At 50.0% G+C, this 16,813-nt stretch overlaps 1 protein-coding gene across 1 annotated transcript in view; it reads left to right on the plus strand.

Moving 5' to 3' along the window:
- HK2 (hexokinase 2) overlaps window positions 1–14,403 on the plus strand; it is a 64,348-nt gene extending 49,945 nt beyond the window's left edge. The window contains exons 10-18 of the mRNA XM_028516202.2: window positions 711–1,015; window positions 3,022–3,170; window positions 3,418–3,537; window positions 6,137–6,232; window positions 6,696–6,795; window positions 6,895–7,078; window positions 8,354–8,509; window positions 10,176–10,409; window positions 12,152–14,403. Of these exons, the coding sequence (XP_028372003.1) occupies window positions 711–1,015; window positions 3,022–3,170; window positions 3,418–3,537; window positions 6,137–6,232; window positions 6,696–6,795; window positions 6,895–7,078; window positions 8,354–8,509; window positions 10,176–10,409; window positions 12,152–12,296 (1,489 nt within the window). The 3' untranslated portion in view covers window positions 12,297–14,403. The remainder of the gene's footprint in view (window positions 1–710; window positions 1,016–3,021; window positions 3,171–3,417; window positions 3,538–6,136; window positions 6,233–6,695; window positions 6,796–6,894; window positions 7,079–8,353; window positions 8,510–10,175; window positions 10,410–12,151) is intronic.
- Window positions 14,404–16,813: the final 2,410 nt, after the last annotated feature.

Here is a 16,813-nt window from a genome sequence, read left to right on the forward strand (position 1 = left end):
GGCCTCCTAGTTCAGTGCTTCAGACACTTTAAAGTGCGCACGAATCGCTCGGGCATCTCGCTAAGAGAGAGGCTGGCTCTGATTCACGAGTTCTGGGTTCACCCCAGTGGTGCTGCGGGCCCACAGACCGCAGGGGCGAGGTCCTGGAGACCATGGCTCAGAGCAGCTGCCACCCAAGAATTTCTTGCTGAGTGTACCTGTTCAGGCATCTTAGGCATCGTTGGCATCTTTGGCAGGCATTGGCTAAAGAAAGGCCAAAGTCCAGAAAGACATTTCAATTTTTTCCAGTTTGGGTCTTTCCCAGGCAGCATCTAATGAAATGAGTGATTAGACATGAATAGTAGTTGGTGTCACCATCACCTGATTCCACTGTGCTGCTCCAGTGAAGAGGCCGATATATGGGGCACAGGAGCCATGGCCTGTGGGAAGGGGGGCCCATGTGACTTTCTGCAGGAGACAACGGCTTCCTAGAAGGGTCCTTTCCTTTCAGCAGGCTAGGCAGGACCCAGCCAGGGTGGACACAGTTGAATATGTGAGCTTTTGCACAGTGACCCCTACCTTGGGAAACGGGAGGGGATGTTCAGGGCAGCACCTGCTTCTGCAGGCGCCTCTTGGCGTTTGCGCTGAGGTGGTGAGCGAACGCCCCACCCATTAGCGCCATTGACTCTAGCTGTGGACACTCACTTCTCACTCCATCTCGGTGACTGCAGCTTCGCCAAGCGTCTTCACAAGACTGTGCGGCGCCTGGTGCCTGACTGCGACGTCCGTTTCCTCCGCTCTGAGGATGGCAGTGGCAAGGGGGCAGCCATGGTGACAGCAGTGGCCCACCGGCTGGCTGACCAGTGCCGAGTTCGGCAGAAGATCTTGGAGTCTCTGAAGCTGAGCCGCGAGCAGCTGCTGGAAGTCAAGAAGAGGATGAAGGTAGAGATAGTGCGAGGTCTGAGCAAGGAGACTCATGCCGTTGCCACCGTCAAGATGCTACCCACCTACGTGTGCACCACCCCTGACGGCACAGGTACGTGGCAGAGTTGCCACCTAGCTCACCACTGTGGGCCTTTGTCCTGGTGTTGACTCTCTGGGAGGACTCTAGCCTTAGCATCGAATGTTTGCTCCAGAACATATTTCTTCAGCTATAGTTCAAATGCTCCTCAACTTAATAGGGTTACATCCCAATAAAATATGGGTTCAACTATAGGTTGAAAATGCAGTTAACACACCTAACCTGCTGAATGTCACAGCTTCACCTAGCATACCTTAAATGTGCTCAGAACACATACGTACATCAGCCTACAGCTGGGCAAAATCATCGGACACATTGATTACAGCATGGGGTGCTGGGTGTTGACCCTGGTGGTCACCTGGCTCACTAGGAACTGGGGCTCACCACTGCTTCCCGATGTCACAAGAGTATTGTACCATATGTCACTAGCCCAGGAAAAGATAAAAATTCAAGATATGGATTCTACTGGATGCAAATTGCTTTTACACCTTTGCAAAGTCAAAAAATCATTGTCAGCCCCTGCCCGTGGGCTCTGTGGTTGGAGCATCGTCCTGTAACCGAAAGGTTGCAGGAATGATCCCGGGTTGGGGCACAGGCCTAGGCTGCGAGTTCACCCCCATCCCGGGCACGGGCCTTTGCAGTTCCCCGCCTGGACGCTTCCGATCCCGGTCCGGCGCAGATCCCCAGTCTGCGCGCACACGAAGGCAACCAATCAGTGCTTCGCTCGCATTGACGTTTCTCTCTCTCCCTTCCTCTCTCTAAAACAGCAAATGAAAATGTCCTCAGGTGGGGATTAAGAAAAATCATTAAGTCAAACCATCCTAAATTGGGGACCATGTGTACAGGAAATTCATCAGAGGAAGCTTGATCAAGGCTTCCTCTGATAGAATTTGAACATTGATAATAGTAAATACTTGGCTGAATGCTTACCCAGTGTCAAGCACTTCTTTAAGCATTTAACACATTTCAATGCATGTAATCTCTGCCTGTGAACAGAGGTTAGTTGTCACAGCTGACACAGAACGAAGGCACGGAGATGAAGAAACCTGCCCGGGCTCACCTGGCTGGAGGACAGCAGAACTGGGATTCGATCCCGGGGGTTTTGGTTCCAGGGCCTGTTCTCTTAAGCCCTAGGTCAGGGGTTGGCACGCTAAGGCCCACAGACTGAATCTGGCCCACCATCTGTTTTTGTACATAAATTTTATTTTACACAGCCATGTACGTTTGCCTATGTATTGTTTATGGCTGCTTTGCATTACCATGGCAGAGCTGTGTGGTTGCAGCAGAGATTCGCTTACGAGGCCTGAAATGTTTACCACCCAGCCCTTCACAGAAAAATATTGCGGACCTCTGGGTCTATGCCACACAACCAAAGAAATGGCAGTTTTTTCCCAATTCACAGAAAACAATCGTTGAGCAGGCCAGTGTAAGGCAACTGGTACACGTTCCAGAGGCAGTAGAGTCTGGGACTTGGTCCCAGCGCTGCCCTCTCTGCCTGCGTGGCCCTGCTGGGCAAGTGACTCAGCCTAGCTCGCCCGGGTCTTACTCCCTCGTCAGAGGGGAATGCAGCGCCTCCCCCGCTGGGCTGGCTGACGATTGCGCGAGCGCTGTGTGAGGCACGAAGCACACGGTGATTGCCCAGTGAAGGAGGTGCCGGACTGCCATTCCTTCTCTATTCTAGAACCTCACATAAAGTGGCATTTTATTTATAATAAATGGCAGGTTTAGATGTTTTTGAGTGTGCTGTGTTACCCTGATCTTTGTTCTGCAGAGCTCACTGTGACTTCTGGGTCCTTGCCACGTGAACTCATTTGAGAACCACAAGGAGCCAGCAGGCCTCTCTGGTCCTGGGATCTTATCTTCTTTACTGTTAGGTGGAGCTCACAGCCCATCTCTCCTGAGGTTGTCTAGGGCCTCCCGGGAGATCTCCCCATTAGGGGAAGGTGATTGAGACCCCGTCACGGTCTGATGTGGTCAAGTGGTGATGCCCCAGCCATCATCTCCTTGGGTTTATTTTTCAGAGAAAGGTGATTTCCTGGCTTTGGACCTTGGGGGTACCAATTTTCGGGTCCTGCTGGTGCGCGTGCGGAATGGGAAGCGGCGTGGGGTGGAGATGCACAACAAGATCTACGCCATCCCACAGGAGGCCATGCACGGCACAGGGGATGAGGTGAGGCAGGTGGTGCCCCTGGGAGGGGACCCCAGTAGACACCCACTTTTTGCCTGGGGGAAGAGTGCTTTTTCTGCTCACCATGGTCCTGGGGAGAGCTAGGCAGGCCAGGACCCAGGGCTAGCTTTAGGATTATACCTGATCTTGTATTTCTCCTGAGTGGAGGCCTCACTTGTGCCCAGGCCTTGCTGGGGGAAGCCTGCCCTGGTCAGGGCCCCCTCCCTCAGAGCCCACCTTCTCCCTGCAGCTCTTTGACCATATCGTCCAGTGCATCGCCGACTTCCTCGAGTACATGGGCATGAAGGGCGTGTCCCTGCCCCTGGGCTTCACCTTCTCCTTCCCCTGCCAGCAGAACAGCCTGAATGAGGTAACAGGGCCTTTCTGGAGGGCTCTCGCAGGGGCTTTATTGGCTCTATGGCAGCCGGGGTTTGGAGCTGGTGAGAGAGTTGAGCTGAGAGGAGGAAGAGAAGGGCAAGAGTGACCACTCGTGAGGAGGGGCCTGTCAGTGGGAATGAGTTAGGTCAGAGCTGGTGGAGGTTAAACAGGCTGGCTCAGTGTAATAATCAATCTTTGGGATGACATAGATGATGCTAACCAAAATTTTAATTAATAGCTAACATTTTAATGCAGTTTATGCCAATAACTGTGCCAGGCTTCCTCCATGCGTTATCTCATTTAACCTCACAGCAACATGTAAGGTAGGTTTTGTGTACCCATTTTGCAGAAAGAAAAATAGGCCTTTAGAGATTTGCCAGCTATCAAAACCTGCTGTTTCTTAGGTTGCAAGACCTAGACCAGTTCAGATAGCTCGGGAATGGCTAAGCTGTGATTTGAATTCTAGTTTTCTAATACCTAAGCCCATGCTCTCAGTTAAGCTCAGTTGCTCCTGAGGTCTGTGTTTTAAGTCCAGGGCATTTTCCATTCACCTCCTATCATTGGGATGCCCTCGCTGTCCTTTAGTCTCACCTTTGCTGTTCGTTCCCTGGGATGCACGGAGTGGAGCGAGTGCGGAAGACTAGCGTTCTCAGATGTGCTGGACGTGGGTGTGCTGAGAGGTGTCAGAGCTGAGTAGGTGATTGTCGGGCTTGATCAGGGCCCATACTTGGTACATTAGATGTCACATTACTGACATTTAGCAGTTGTTCTTGTCTTTGTCGTTGTGAAGCTCATGTGCAGAGCACAAGTGGATACTGTGCTGTGGGTGGGTTGCCAGGGCACTGAAGGCACAGTTCCTGCTTTAGGTTCTCACACATACACTGGACTGATGGAGCGAACTCAGAAAAGGCAGAGCTGCTTTGGAATGTGGCACCAGTGGAGTGTGAAAGCCCTGAGGGTGTGTGACGTATTCTGAGCCCCCCATCTGTGGGGGCATGAGGGACCCTTGCATCATCTCAGGCAGAAGAACGAGTCGATAGGGGAGATGGACATACAGGCCCGCAGTGTGGAGAAGGGCGCGGAGTTTGGAATAGCCACAGGTTCAGTGAGCTCAGCCCAGTGGCGAGGAAAGGCCACGTTCTCCACAGGGTCCCCGGAACAGCAGCCCTCGTGTCGCTCAGCCGAGTTCTGTGAATACCTCCCACCGCTCCCCTCTGAGAGTTAGATTCACCATGTGCACTGTGATGGTTAAGGTTTGGGGCCGTCTTGTATTAAGAGCCCTGCCTAATCCAGTTTCCCCCGATACTGTTAACGTCTGTCTGGTGTTAACTACTCCAGTGTTGCTTGTAGCTTTTCCAGTTTCTTTGTCTTTGTGTCAACACATTTGTTTTTTTTGGTGTTAGTGCATTGGATTTTCAGAGCCTTCACATTTGCATTAATTTGGCAAAGGGAAATATCAAACATGTGGATAAATATTTGTGACATTTGATGAAACATTATTTATTATTACAAAGATATGAGAAACAAACCTAATTGTTCCATGGTCAGAAAATAATAAATTATGAGCCATTCACCACCTTGTACTAGTGACTAGTTTTTTGGGAGAAATTTCAATGGTATGGAAAAATACTGGGGGTAAGACTAAAAATATACATTTTAAGAAAATGTTCCCTAGGATCCTTTTAAGAAAAGGCCCCCAGGATCAGAACGCGGTGCGGCCTATTCAGGCTGACTAGCGGTACCAAACTCCCGGGCCGTGAAGTGCCGGCTGACGGGCACCACGGACAAGCGAGCGAGGCTGGAGGAGCCATTCGCACAGCAAGCGCGAGCGCATAGCGAGCACACACCCCATTTGTGATTCGGCCGTTGTGGGAGGGGCCTGTGTGTCCTTCACCCTTGTTTTTTGATGGAACCCTTTCTTTTTGAACACGTCTCTCCTGTTCAAAGCCACCATGTCATCTGTTCCCAGAGGGCCCCGTGACATGGCAAAGGGCCACATTAAAGGTGAGGGGGCTTATGGGGGGCTCCAAGGATAACAGGCTGCTCCCCTCACGGGGATGGTGGTGAAGCGTGGATGTCACCCCAACTCAGGGCAGGACACTTGTTCACTGTACGCTGGAGTCTGAAAGTTAAGAGACACACATGGACGCCTCTGACATAAATACAGGGTGGGGACAGGGCCAACTGCCATTCCCAGTGACAGAAACAAGCATGTAGAGCTTAGTTCCTGGCAGGGGTGGTTGTGTGCTGTGTGCGGCCCATCCAGTGGAGTCGGTGGGCTTGGGCGTGAGTCCTGCTCTGTTTCTCCAAGCTGCAGGCCTTGGGCAGGTTACTCCAGGGCCACAGTTACCTGTAAAATGGGCATGATGATGAGAAACACTTCACAAGGTTGCTGTGAGGATTAAATGAGGTAACACATGAGCCGTGCTTAGCTTACTACCTGGCACACTGTAGGCACTCAGGAAATTCAAGTGGGTGAAGCCAGTTTAGAATCACTGTGGGTGAGATGATTGGTACTGAAGAGAACTTGTAGGGCCTGAATAAGGGAAACACTTTCCTAATATCCTCATCACTGCTCCTGTGTGGTTTAGAGCATCCTCCTCAAGTGGACGAAAGGCTTCAAGGCGTCTGGCTGCGAGGGCGAGGACGTGGTCACCCTGCTGAAGGAGGCCATCCACCGGCGTGAGGTGGGAGAGGCGCGGCCCGGGCCCGCAGTGACCTGCCTGCGCGTTCAGAAAGTGGGGCAATGTTGAGCGGGTTGAGTGGGTTAGGGCGAGCGTGAACTCAGTCCTTCAGCAATTCGTGGGTGTCCTCTGGGTGTCAAGCCCTGCCCTGGGCACCGGGGGTTCGGGGATGTCCACAACACAGTCCTGCACTTGGAACCAAGCCCTGAGCTAATGTCAGCGCTATGGAGCTGTGAAGAACGGTGAAGTTGGGTAAGGACAGACCAGGTGGGGAAAGGGCAGTCTTTTAAATAGTATAACCAGGGGAGGTCTCTGAGGAGGTGACATTTGTGCAGAGACCTGAATGAAAAGAGTGACTGAGCCATGCTGAACAACTTTCATAGACATGTAAACCTCCCTTGCAAGTGCCTGAAGGGAGAATGTTGTGGTTCACTTGTGGCCTGGGGACCTGCTTTTGCCCTCTCAGGAGTTTGACCTGGACGTGGTCGCAGTGGTGAATGACACCGTCGGGACTATGATGACCTGTGGCTATGAAGACCCTCACTGTGAGGTTGGCCTCATTGTTGGTAAGGACCTAGGCTGCCCTTCCCCCTGGGGACACATGGCCTCGAGTGGGTGGCAGGAGACGGTGCTGAGTGAGGCCCCGCTGTTGCTGTGGCTGGCAGGCACGGGCAGCAATGCCTGCTACATGGAGGAGATGCGGAACGTGGAGCTGGTGGATGGGGAAGAGGGGCGGATGTGTGTCAACATGGAGTGGGGGGCCTTCGGCGACAACGGGTGCCTGGATGACTTACGCACGGAGTTCGACGTGGCTGTGGACAAGCTTTCCCTCAACCCTGGCAAACAGAGGTGAGCACCCGGCTGCGTGTGGTCTCCGGTGCACGTATCCCAGAACTGGTGATGACAAGTAATCGGATCCTCTAGAACACCAAAGCCCACGATGCACTTTCTCTTGAGATGTTAATAGAAGAGATTTCCTTGGAAAGGGTTTCTTGTCTAATACATCTGGAAAGTTCTGGGTCAAGTCCTTTTCCCCCCGCTGGCCTGTGATGCTTTCAAACCTCGGTTGGGAAAACAAATGACAACAGTAAGTTGCAAGGAGAATTTCACATGGGGGACTGGTCACACAGGTGTTAGGGGGGTGAAAAGACAAAGGGGGCCACAAGGAGCACAGAGTTCATGCGTGTAGGGAGCAGCTCCCACCGCTAGGACTGTGAGGACAGGCCGAGGAGGGAGTGTTGGGACTGAGGTCTGGGACGGTGGAGAATGCCAGTGGTAGGGAACCTCGGGTGGCACCAGGGTGAGGGAGCAGAAGCACTGCTGGGATGAGGCGGCCAGGAGCAGACCGCTTCCTCTTCCTCCTCCTCCTCCCGCTGTCTGGGATGTAGTACCCTCTGTGGTCGGGACTGGATGGGGGACCTGCCCCAACCCCACAAAGCCCCACTGTGCTGTGGGGGGGTCTGAGCTGAGAGGCAATGGTGTAAGGTCAGCACGCTTCCCACTAGGAGGATATAGTGTTTCTTAACTAATTAATCTGGGACCAGAAAACTGCATAACATACTTTATAAAACATTTGTCTAGAATAGAGGTCACAGGCAGCGTTAATGAGGGACACAGGCTTGGGTAAAGCAAGATGGAGTAGCGATGGGGTCTTGATTGAAACTGGGGACTTCGACTTTTGTAAGGCACTATTGAAGGTGAAAAGGCCCTCAGTTACTGAGCAGTCACATTCAGTTCTGGGACCAGGACTGGGGGCCTGATTAGGTCTAAGAGAAAGCATGCTAAATGCCTAGTGAGGTGAAGGACTAAGAATCCTACCTTCTCCTGGAAGTGTGGGTAGCTTTGGGTATTGTTTCTCGAGGAGTCAGGACTAAGCCTTGGAAATGAGCCCAGAAGGTGGGGTCAGTGCCAGGGAACCCCGTGTGTGGGCCTTGGACACTGTAGCCGGCTTCATCGACCACCAGGGATCCTGCCCAAGTGAATCATAGTAGCTCTTCCTTTCCCACCAAGGGGACTCTGCATGCCCTCTACTTTCAAATGTGCCTGGGTGGGGAGGCGGGGGCTGACTCGACACATCCCAACCACCTTCCCACTTAATCTCCATGGATGTTACTCACACTGCAGGTTTGAGAAAATGATCAGTGGCATGTACTTGGGCGAGATTGTCCGAAATATTCTCATCGATTTCACCAAGCGTGGGCTGCTCTTCCGTGGCCGCATCTCAGAAAGGCTCAAGACGAGGGGCATCTTTGAAACCAAGTTCCTGTCTCAGATCGAGAGGTGAGAATTTAGGTCCCAGACGAGGGTGGGACCATGTCCTCCTCAGCTCAAGTCAGACCAGGGCGTGGCCTACACAAAGGTCAGTTTAGTTGCTGACACATTCATATCTGTGGTGTAAGAGGGGGGACCCACAACACCCCAGAATTAATTTATAAAAAAAGTATATTTATTCTTACGCATTTAAACTTCAGTCACCTTTGAGGTACTCTCCACTTGATGCAACACACCTACTGAGACGTTTCTTTCCAACGCTCAGAACAGTGTTTGAGCCCGTCGGATTGTTTCACCTCTTCCACATATGCAAAATGTGTCCCTTAAGGACTTTTTTCATCTGGGAAAACAAACAAAGTCGCTCAGGGTGAGATCAGGTGAATCAGGAGGGTGGGGCATGAGGATCAGCCTGGTTTTGGTAAAAAACTACTGACCACTCAGCTGCTGTGTGGGCAGGTGTGCTTGTAAGTCACCCATTGTGAAATGGGCAAATGCATTAAAAGAGTCTTCAAAAAAAAATTCACTGAAGCTGAACTCAGCCTCTCATAACAATGCTGTCTGGTCCACTGATACAGACGGGCTCCTAGGATAGTAACCTAGAGGGGGAAATCTGTACTACAATGGGCCCACCCTCCAGAAAAGAATTCCTTTTTTTTTTTTTTGTCCTTTACCGTCTGCATATATTTCAAGTATCTTACAGACAGTTGTCATTTTAAGGGAAAATATATAATAGTCTCATGAAAAATCATGCTAAACTGGCATAAGCCCTTGCAAAGTAATGTTGGGTTTTAGATAAAATATTAAAGTTAGAAAGATAACCTATTAGAGCACTCATCCTTGGCCAGGGGGTTCTTCCTAACTGCTGGCTGTAGCAATAAGGCACCGGGACAGAGCGAAGGCAGCTTGTCAGGCGATGCAGAAGGATGCCGTGAGGCAGCTCATTAAAGCGAAGCCTCCCCTCTCCAGTCTTAAGGCAGAAAAGTCAGCTCCAAATTAGAATGGTGAATTTTAGAGCCCTTTAAAAATTAACGCTGTGTCATTACTCTCAGGCAAACAGAAAAGCAGGAACCGACATGAGTGGGCCCGAGGCTGTCTGCACCAGTGAATAGAAAGGACGTGTTTATGTGTCTGTTTATGTGCAAGGAGGTGATTCCAGGGTTCTCAGTGCCCTTTATAATAGGGTTTGTTTTCTTCCTACAATTTTACTTACATTTGTTTCGTGAGCAGCCCACAAATGGGTTTCGGACCCCCCGGGGTGGGGGAGTAGAAACAGACCGAGTGCTTGTCCTGCTGACCTGTGCCCAGCACTGAGAGAACAGACACGAGAGTTTTGCAGAAGACTACTGCCATGTACGAGTGATATCTCGTCTTTATTATTTCCAAATGAGTGGAATACCTAGACAGTGAATGTCCTTTTGTTTTGTGTATCAGCATTGCCTGACCTCACGTAGGCGGCGTGGAGTAGGAAGCTGTTTCTCTGTGCTCCTGCACACTCAGGGAGAGTCTGTGGTCCAGTGCAATGAGCACCGGCTCCTGAACCGCATTCAGAGCAGGAGCCACCTTGCAGGGCAGTGGCCTTTTACACTCAGCTCCCAGTGGCCGGGCTCCTAGAATAACAGGCCACTGGCCCCTCTTGGTGCATGACTGACCACTTGCTGTCTCCCTCCCACCCCAGTGACTGCCTGGCCCTGCTGCAGGTCCGAGCCATCCTGCACCACTTGGGGCTTGAGAGCACCTGTGATGACAGCATCATCGTCAAGGAGGTGTGCACCGTGGTGGCACGGCGGGCGGCCCAGCTCTGTGGTGCAGGCATGGCCGCTGTGGTGGACAAAATACGAGAAAACCGTGGGCTGGACACTCTGAAAGTGACAGTGGGTGTGGATGGAACCCTCTACAAGCTACATCCTCAGTGAGTAACCTCCATACTCCCTGCACATCTTTCTCCCCCTCTCTCTGCTCTTTCCTTGCTTTCCCTTAGAGCAAACAACCAGCCATTGCAAAGAGTGTATTAATGTGTATAGTATAGATTAAAGATAAATGATCAGAAGTAGCCTGAGTTTGCCCACCCAAGCCCCTGTGAGCCCCTCCCCAGTTGCTCCGTTCCTGTCCAGCCCGGGGCAGTGCTGTGGCGACACAGTCTCTTGCTTCCATTTCCCCGTGTAAGTGTCTGTGTGTGCATCTCCGCTGTCTTAGTTAAGTCTGAACCTGTCGTAGGGGCATCCTACGGCATCTCTTCCTTTGTGACTGACTTTTCCCACAGAGCGTTTCTGGCTTGGCCATCCATCCACACCAAAGTATACCTTTGTAGTTCATTAAATTTCAGAGCTGTATAGTGTACCGTTGCTATTCTACTGCTAGAGGATACTGGGCTATTGACTATCACAAACAGTGCTGCTGTGAACATTCTAGTACATGCGTGCTGAAACCTAGGTTTCTGGAGTATAAGATTTTTCTACAATCTAAAGCAGGGGCTGGCAGACTACAGCCATGACTATTTATAAATAAAGTTTTATTGGAACACAGCCACGCTCACTCATTGGTATTGTTTTTCTGTGGCTGCCTTCAGCTACCAAAGCAGAGTAGTAACAACAGACCTCATGGCCCACAGAGCTGAAAGTATATTTGCTGTCTGACCCTTTATAGAAAGGTTTCCTACTGCACCCTTTCCCAGTATAGAAGCACTGATTTCCCTTTTATTTTTTCTTTTCCCTGTCTTTCTCTATTTCCTGCTTTCTCAACCCTGATCACCATTTCTCTTCTCCCTTCCTCACTTGTTTGCATATGTTTTGAATAAATTATTTCGACATCAGGGAATGTCCTAGCTCTTCTCCCCTGGAAGCCTTTCAGCTAAAAGTTAAAATAATAGAGCAGTGCCCTTGGCCAGGGCAGTAGGTGGGGTGGAGTGAGGATGGAGAGACTTGTCAATTGCATCGCCCCCTGCTTTCACCAGGGTTGCTTCAAGGAGTTGAGGCTTGCCCAGAGTTTACGCAGTTAGTGAAAAGAGTGACCCTTGAGAAGTTCCAAGTCCCTTTTGTTGATGTTCACTGTCACTGTGAAAATAGGTGCCTTAGTCCCGGGTGAGGATCGGGAAGAAGATAGAAGCCCAGCTGCCAGCACTGGGGCTTGGTGTTAGGAGCCTCTGTCCTTGGCTTCACAGATGAGGAATATTGGTGTCTGTAATGTCCCAACAGCAACCCCCAGAGCCTGCTCCTTTTGCCTTTAATGACATTTTAGACTGAGTTGGGTTGATGTCAGTCAGTACCACAGGAAAATGGAGCACGTTGGGGCTTGGTCCTTCCCCCCAGAGTTTGTGACCAGGTTGTGCACTTCTGCAAGGCACACTGTGACTGTTGGACTTCTCTTTTACTGATCAGTTTGAAGAACACAACTTGCCAGCATCTCAGACAGTTGACTCTTAGCTTTCCACTCACCTGCTCTGACATAGAATTTGGGCGTTTTGCTAGTGGCTCCAAGGCTCCGTTTTCTAATAGGTAATACACAGCAAGTGTTTAATACACGGTAGCTGTCATTCTTTTCTTCATCCGATTATTCCCGGGTTTCCGGCATCACTTCATAGGGTCTCTCACCTCTGAGGACACAAATCGATCATGACTAAGTTTTTATTCTGTGTCTTCCCCCCAACATTTCCAGCTTTGCTAAAGTCATGCAAGCGACGGTCAAGGACCTGGCTCCAAAATGTGACGTGACCTTCCTGGAGTCAGAGGACGGCAGCGGGAAGGGGGCGGCTCTCATCACTGCGGTGGCCTGTCGCATCCGTGAGGCTGGACAGCGATAGACCCCCTGAAGTCGGGACGGACTTCCTCCGGTTCCCCTCTTCCCTGCTCTTTTAAATTATAAGACGTCATCCCCTGTGTCAGAGGCAGATCCCTCCACTCTTCCTCTGCAGAGAGGACGCTGCCAGACTGCATTTTGTCTTTGTGTATCCTCGCTGTAGATGTTGGTACCCAAGCTTCGGCCTTCCTGAGATAAATTCGAACTAAGGATTTGTTCACACTCACACGACCATTCCCCCTGGTTCTCTTAAAACTTAAAACAGATTTTAACCTTTAGAAACCCCCCTGGCCAAACTCCATGTCCGTATATAATCCTGCAGGACACTAATGAAAAGATACAGTTGCTTCGCCTTGAACTTGGGCTTCTTCACCTTGGACCTCAGGAGTGACATTTCTAGGTGGAACGCATCCTCCAAGCACGGAGGCTGATGCTGTTTCTCAGAGACCTGAGAGGTCTCTGCTGACTTGAGCCTGATTCTCCCATGTGCAGAACTTGGGGGCGGGGGCGGGGTGTGACGGAGGGAAATCGTGGATAGCCATGTGGCAGCCCCTCTTCAGCCCCATCTACACGCATCACCTGGAGGGTCGCTGTCCTTGGAATTAAAGTGTCCTGGGTCTGGGCGCGCAGCACCAAAGCCACGAGGTGGCACGTCGTGCACGTGGAGTTGTTGCATCTCCTCGTGGGCTCACGAGTCATCGAGAGCGTTGGACCTTTAAGAGAGAGTGGGGGACTTTTTGGTCTGATTTTTAAAATATTTTTCCTGCAGAAGTATAAACACTGTATTTTCATTTTAACTTATGTTTGAAATTTAGCTCATGAAGTACATGTGCTTCTTCATCTGGATACTGTGTGTCATAATCAGTTGTGTGTGTATGTATTTATATGTTAGTTTGTTGTGTATATAGATGCACAGGGGCTTCTCAGACCTGGCCTCATTGGAAAGCTGGGTAAAGGATGGAAGGTGACTGGTTACTAGAAATACCTCATTCGCCTGGCCTGCGGGAAGTGAAGGGACGCTTCTTCATGGTGAGTGAAGGGCCAAGCACACCCTCCCAGGTCCTTCTTCCCCTGCGGACTCTGACAGGCGGAGAGCAGGGGAGAGGGGGAAGGAGGCTGGGCCTGTGGGTGGAGGAAACCACAGCCACTGGCCGTGCTGTGTGGAGGCTTTCCTGGGGCAGTGTGACCTGGGATGTTAACCAAAGGACCTGGACTCATTGCTTAGGAGTCTTCATTCTTAAGGCCGTCAGTATAATTTTAAAACTCTCTAACAAGATAAAAGAAGCCACCAAAAACATTTTTTTAAGAACTGTGTGTGATCATTGATAATGAACCAAAACAACGAAACAAACAAAGGAATGAAGCCTCAGGGACAACATTTTTGGAGATTTGTGTCCTCCCAGCAAAACTGGTTTTATAAGTGTTTTACAAGAAGCTTGTGGAGGGCTCCTCTCGCCTGAGCTGTTTTTATACACGGTATTTATTTTAAACAGCTCGGCGCTGGAGGGCAGGGGAGAAGCAGCACAAAACCTTTCATACCTTACTTTTCAGGAATGAAGTTACTTCTGAATCCTTAAGCCCACCTCACCCCCAGACACTAAAATATAAAGAAGGAATGGTCTTGCAACATGACTGAGTAGGATACGAGTGTCAAAACAAAGATGGGAAGACACGCTTCGGTAGCATCCAATTTTTGCACATTTATCAAACTTGTACTGAGAACGGTGTCTAGATTTGTATATAACTGAAGGAAACCCAAGAAGTAAAGATGAATTTTAACTTTTTTAGATTTGACAATGGGGCCCCAACTATGAAATCACTCATTTTTTTTTTTAAGGGTAGAGCTGTGTGTGTGGCTGTGAATGCTGTGTTGTTGGTTTCTGAAGAAGAACGGGCACACGCTGTGTTCCCACACTGGGTGACAGCTCCGTGCCGGCGCCACTCTGCCTGATGCGAATGCGGGGAATCGCAGTCTTGGGCTGGGGCGTGCCGAATGGCAGATCTCAGAGCCCTGAGCACTCAGTCTAGTGGTGTTGTCATGTACAATAAAGAACTAGTTGAATTAACTATGTGATGTTAACTATTAATAAATTTTAACATTTTTCAAAATAGTCCATGTGTGATTCCTGAGTACTTGGAAGAGTGCAGTCACGGTCTGGGCGCATCCGTACTTTTTGGCCAGTGCGAATAATTTGCAGGTGCCACGGTTTGACTGTGTGCTTTGACGGGTGTGCAAGTGAGTCAGGTGGCTTCACTATATGTAAAGGACAAGTTTTATTCAAGGGCCTTAAGCGAATTGCAATTCAGAAAACACAACCACCCAAAACCCAGAGTGTTCTGAAGAAAAAAAGTTGAGAGTTTTTATAATAAAAAGCATATTTTTTTAGAAGAATCACTTCTTCATTCTTAGCTTCTGGATTGAGCCGAGGTGGTTCTTTTCCAGATACCCAATGTTCTGGTCAATGGAGTATTCTTCCCTAACTTCCTCCGAGGATTATCCAGAGGATTTATTACACCTGGACGTTGATGCGCAGATGAAAAGTTCCGTAGTTTAAGTCCTCAGGTGAAAGTAATGTAAAATTGATTCCTCACGTTTTAGCCCACTCTGATTCGAGTGGTTTTGTGGTTGACTCTAGTGACTCCAATTTGTTTCTTCCCTCTTTCCTCGTAGGCATGTCTCTACCCCAGATTACTTCTCTCGCCAGCTACCCAGTACTGCAACAGGAAGACGACTTTTCCTAGGCCATCTTCTAAGCCCCTGGGTTTCAAATGCCACCGAAGAACCACAGCTGGCCCTGCTGTCTACTGTTCAAGCAGTTTGGTTGAGATGTAGCAGAACCCTCGGGGGTGCTGGCTGGTTTCTGCAGGCACATGTGACTTGCACTGAAGATACAAAGCCCATCTAAAAAGCACTTGCTTCGTGCTTTCCCCACCAGCTTTTCCCCTCTTCTTAATGAGCAAAACACAAACCTGGGAAATTAATTCCTCTCAGGTCCCAACTGATATCCACTGATGTTGGCAGGGCCCTGCGTGAGTGACAATAACAGGGAGGAAGCTGACAGGCTATACATGGGAGGCTAGAGATAGCCGAAATGCTATCGCTCTCACTAGTGGTGAAAGAAGTTAAAATTGGACCTTGTTTTTTCAACACCAATTTGGAGAGAGAGTGGGAGCATTCTCATGCTACTGGGGAGAGGGCAGATTAGTACAGCCATGTAAGAGGGAAAAAGGCAATATGCATCAAAAGCATGTTTTGAATAAATTTCTAGAAATTTATCCAGAAGAAATATACATAATTGGGGCCTAAGATTTAGTTTTAATGGTATTGACTACCGTATGACTTATAATAGCAAAAAAGGGGCACTCTACACAATGGGTCTGCCCACCCTGCATCAGGGTCCACCTAGTTACTTCAGTCACTTCGGAACAGGAGCTTGGTTATACAGGTGATGGGAAAGCTGAGAAGTCAAACACTAGATAAACAAACCAGAGATTAGCAACATCAAAAAAGCCACTTCTATCCCACTGGCTGGACCAAAGTCCAAGGCTGGGGAGGGGATGCAGGGGCTGGAACCACAGAGCAGGAAGGGGGGTGGTTTGAAACACTGGCTTCCCCACCCTCTGGTTTTCTGCAGGGTCTCTACTGGTTGAACCTAGTGGGAAGCCAGCTGGCAAAGGGAACCTGGAAAAGGTAGTGCTTGTGATACAAAGCAGGGGAGGGAGGGGCCTGGGGCTCAGCAGTAAGTAGTTGGCAGGCATCCTATAAAGCCAAGAATAGTATCATAGAAAGAAAACATTGACAGCATGCTGCTTCATGCTGACACTATCTGACAGGACAGTATATTATGATCCTGTTTTTTTTTTAATTAAAATATATGACATATGAGGTATAATGTGTTTCCTTGAATGTCTCCTGCTTTGCTGGACTGTGGGCATGAATAAGGTCTCCACCTTGGGGGTAATGGCCTCAGCCCCATTCCTCAGCAGCTGCCCTTCAGATGTCCCCTCTGGGAGTGGGACACCCTCCATGGGGCTCTGGAGCACCCAGCTCCTGGCCTGCCAGCCTCAGCCAGAGGCTGCCCAGGGCAGCTTTGGTAGCGCCCGCCCAGGTCACTGCCACCACCACTGCAGAGCCTTGGGGAAGAGCTGCTCTGCCATTCTCACGGGGGCTCCCTGGTGGACACAGACCCTGATGTTACAGAACAGAAGAGTTCATCCACCTAGTGCTGGTTCATGCACCAGCAGAGCCAACACTAGACACTGAGAATTGCAGTGGAGAAACACTGGCTATTTTATTATGAATGTGCCATCCAGGAGAATGGGAAGCGAATGCTCAAAAGCCTGGACACCCCCATGGCATGCAGGTTACAGATTATATGGGGCAAAATCATAGCACACTGGGTTACGGGTTGGGCCGTGCCGGGAGCTGGTTGGCTGGAGGTGAAGTAAGGGTAATGAACCATTTCTCAGCTCTTGAGAACAGCTCTGAGGCTTTTTTCAAGCATCTGTCTGGTCTCGTGG

The sequence above is a fragment of the Phyllostomus discolor genome, chromosome 6, assembly GCF_004126475.2.
Source record: "Phyllostomus discolor isolate MPI-MPIP mPhyDis1 chromosome 6, mPhyDis1.pri.v3, whole genome shotgun sequence".
Taxonomy (NCBI): domain Eukaryota; kingdom Metazoa; phylum Chordata; class Mammalia; order Chiroptera; family Phyllostomidae; genus Phyllostomus; species Phyllostomus discolor.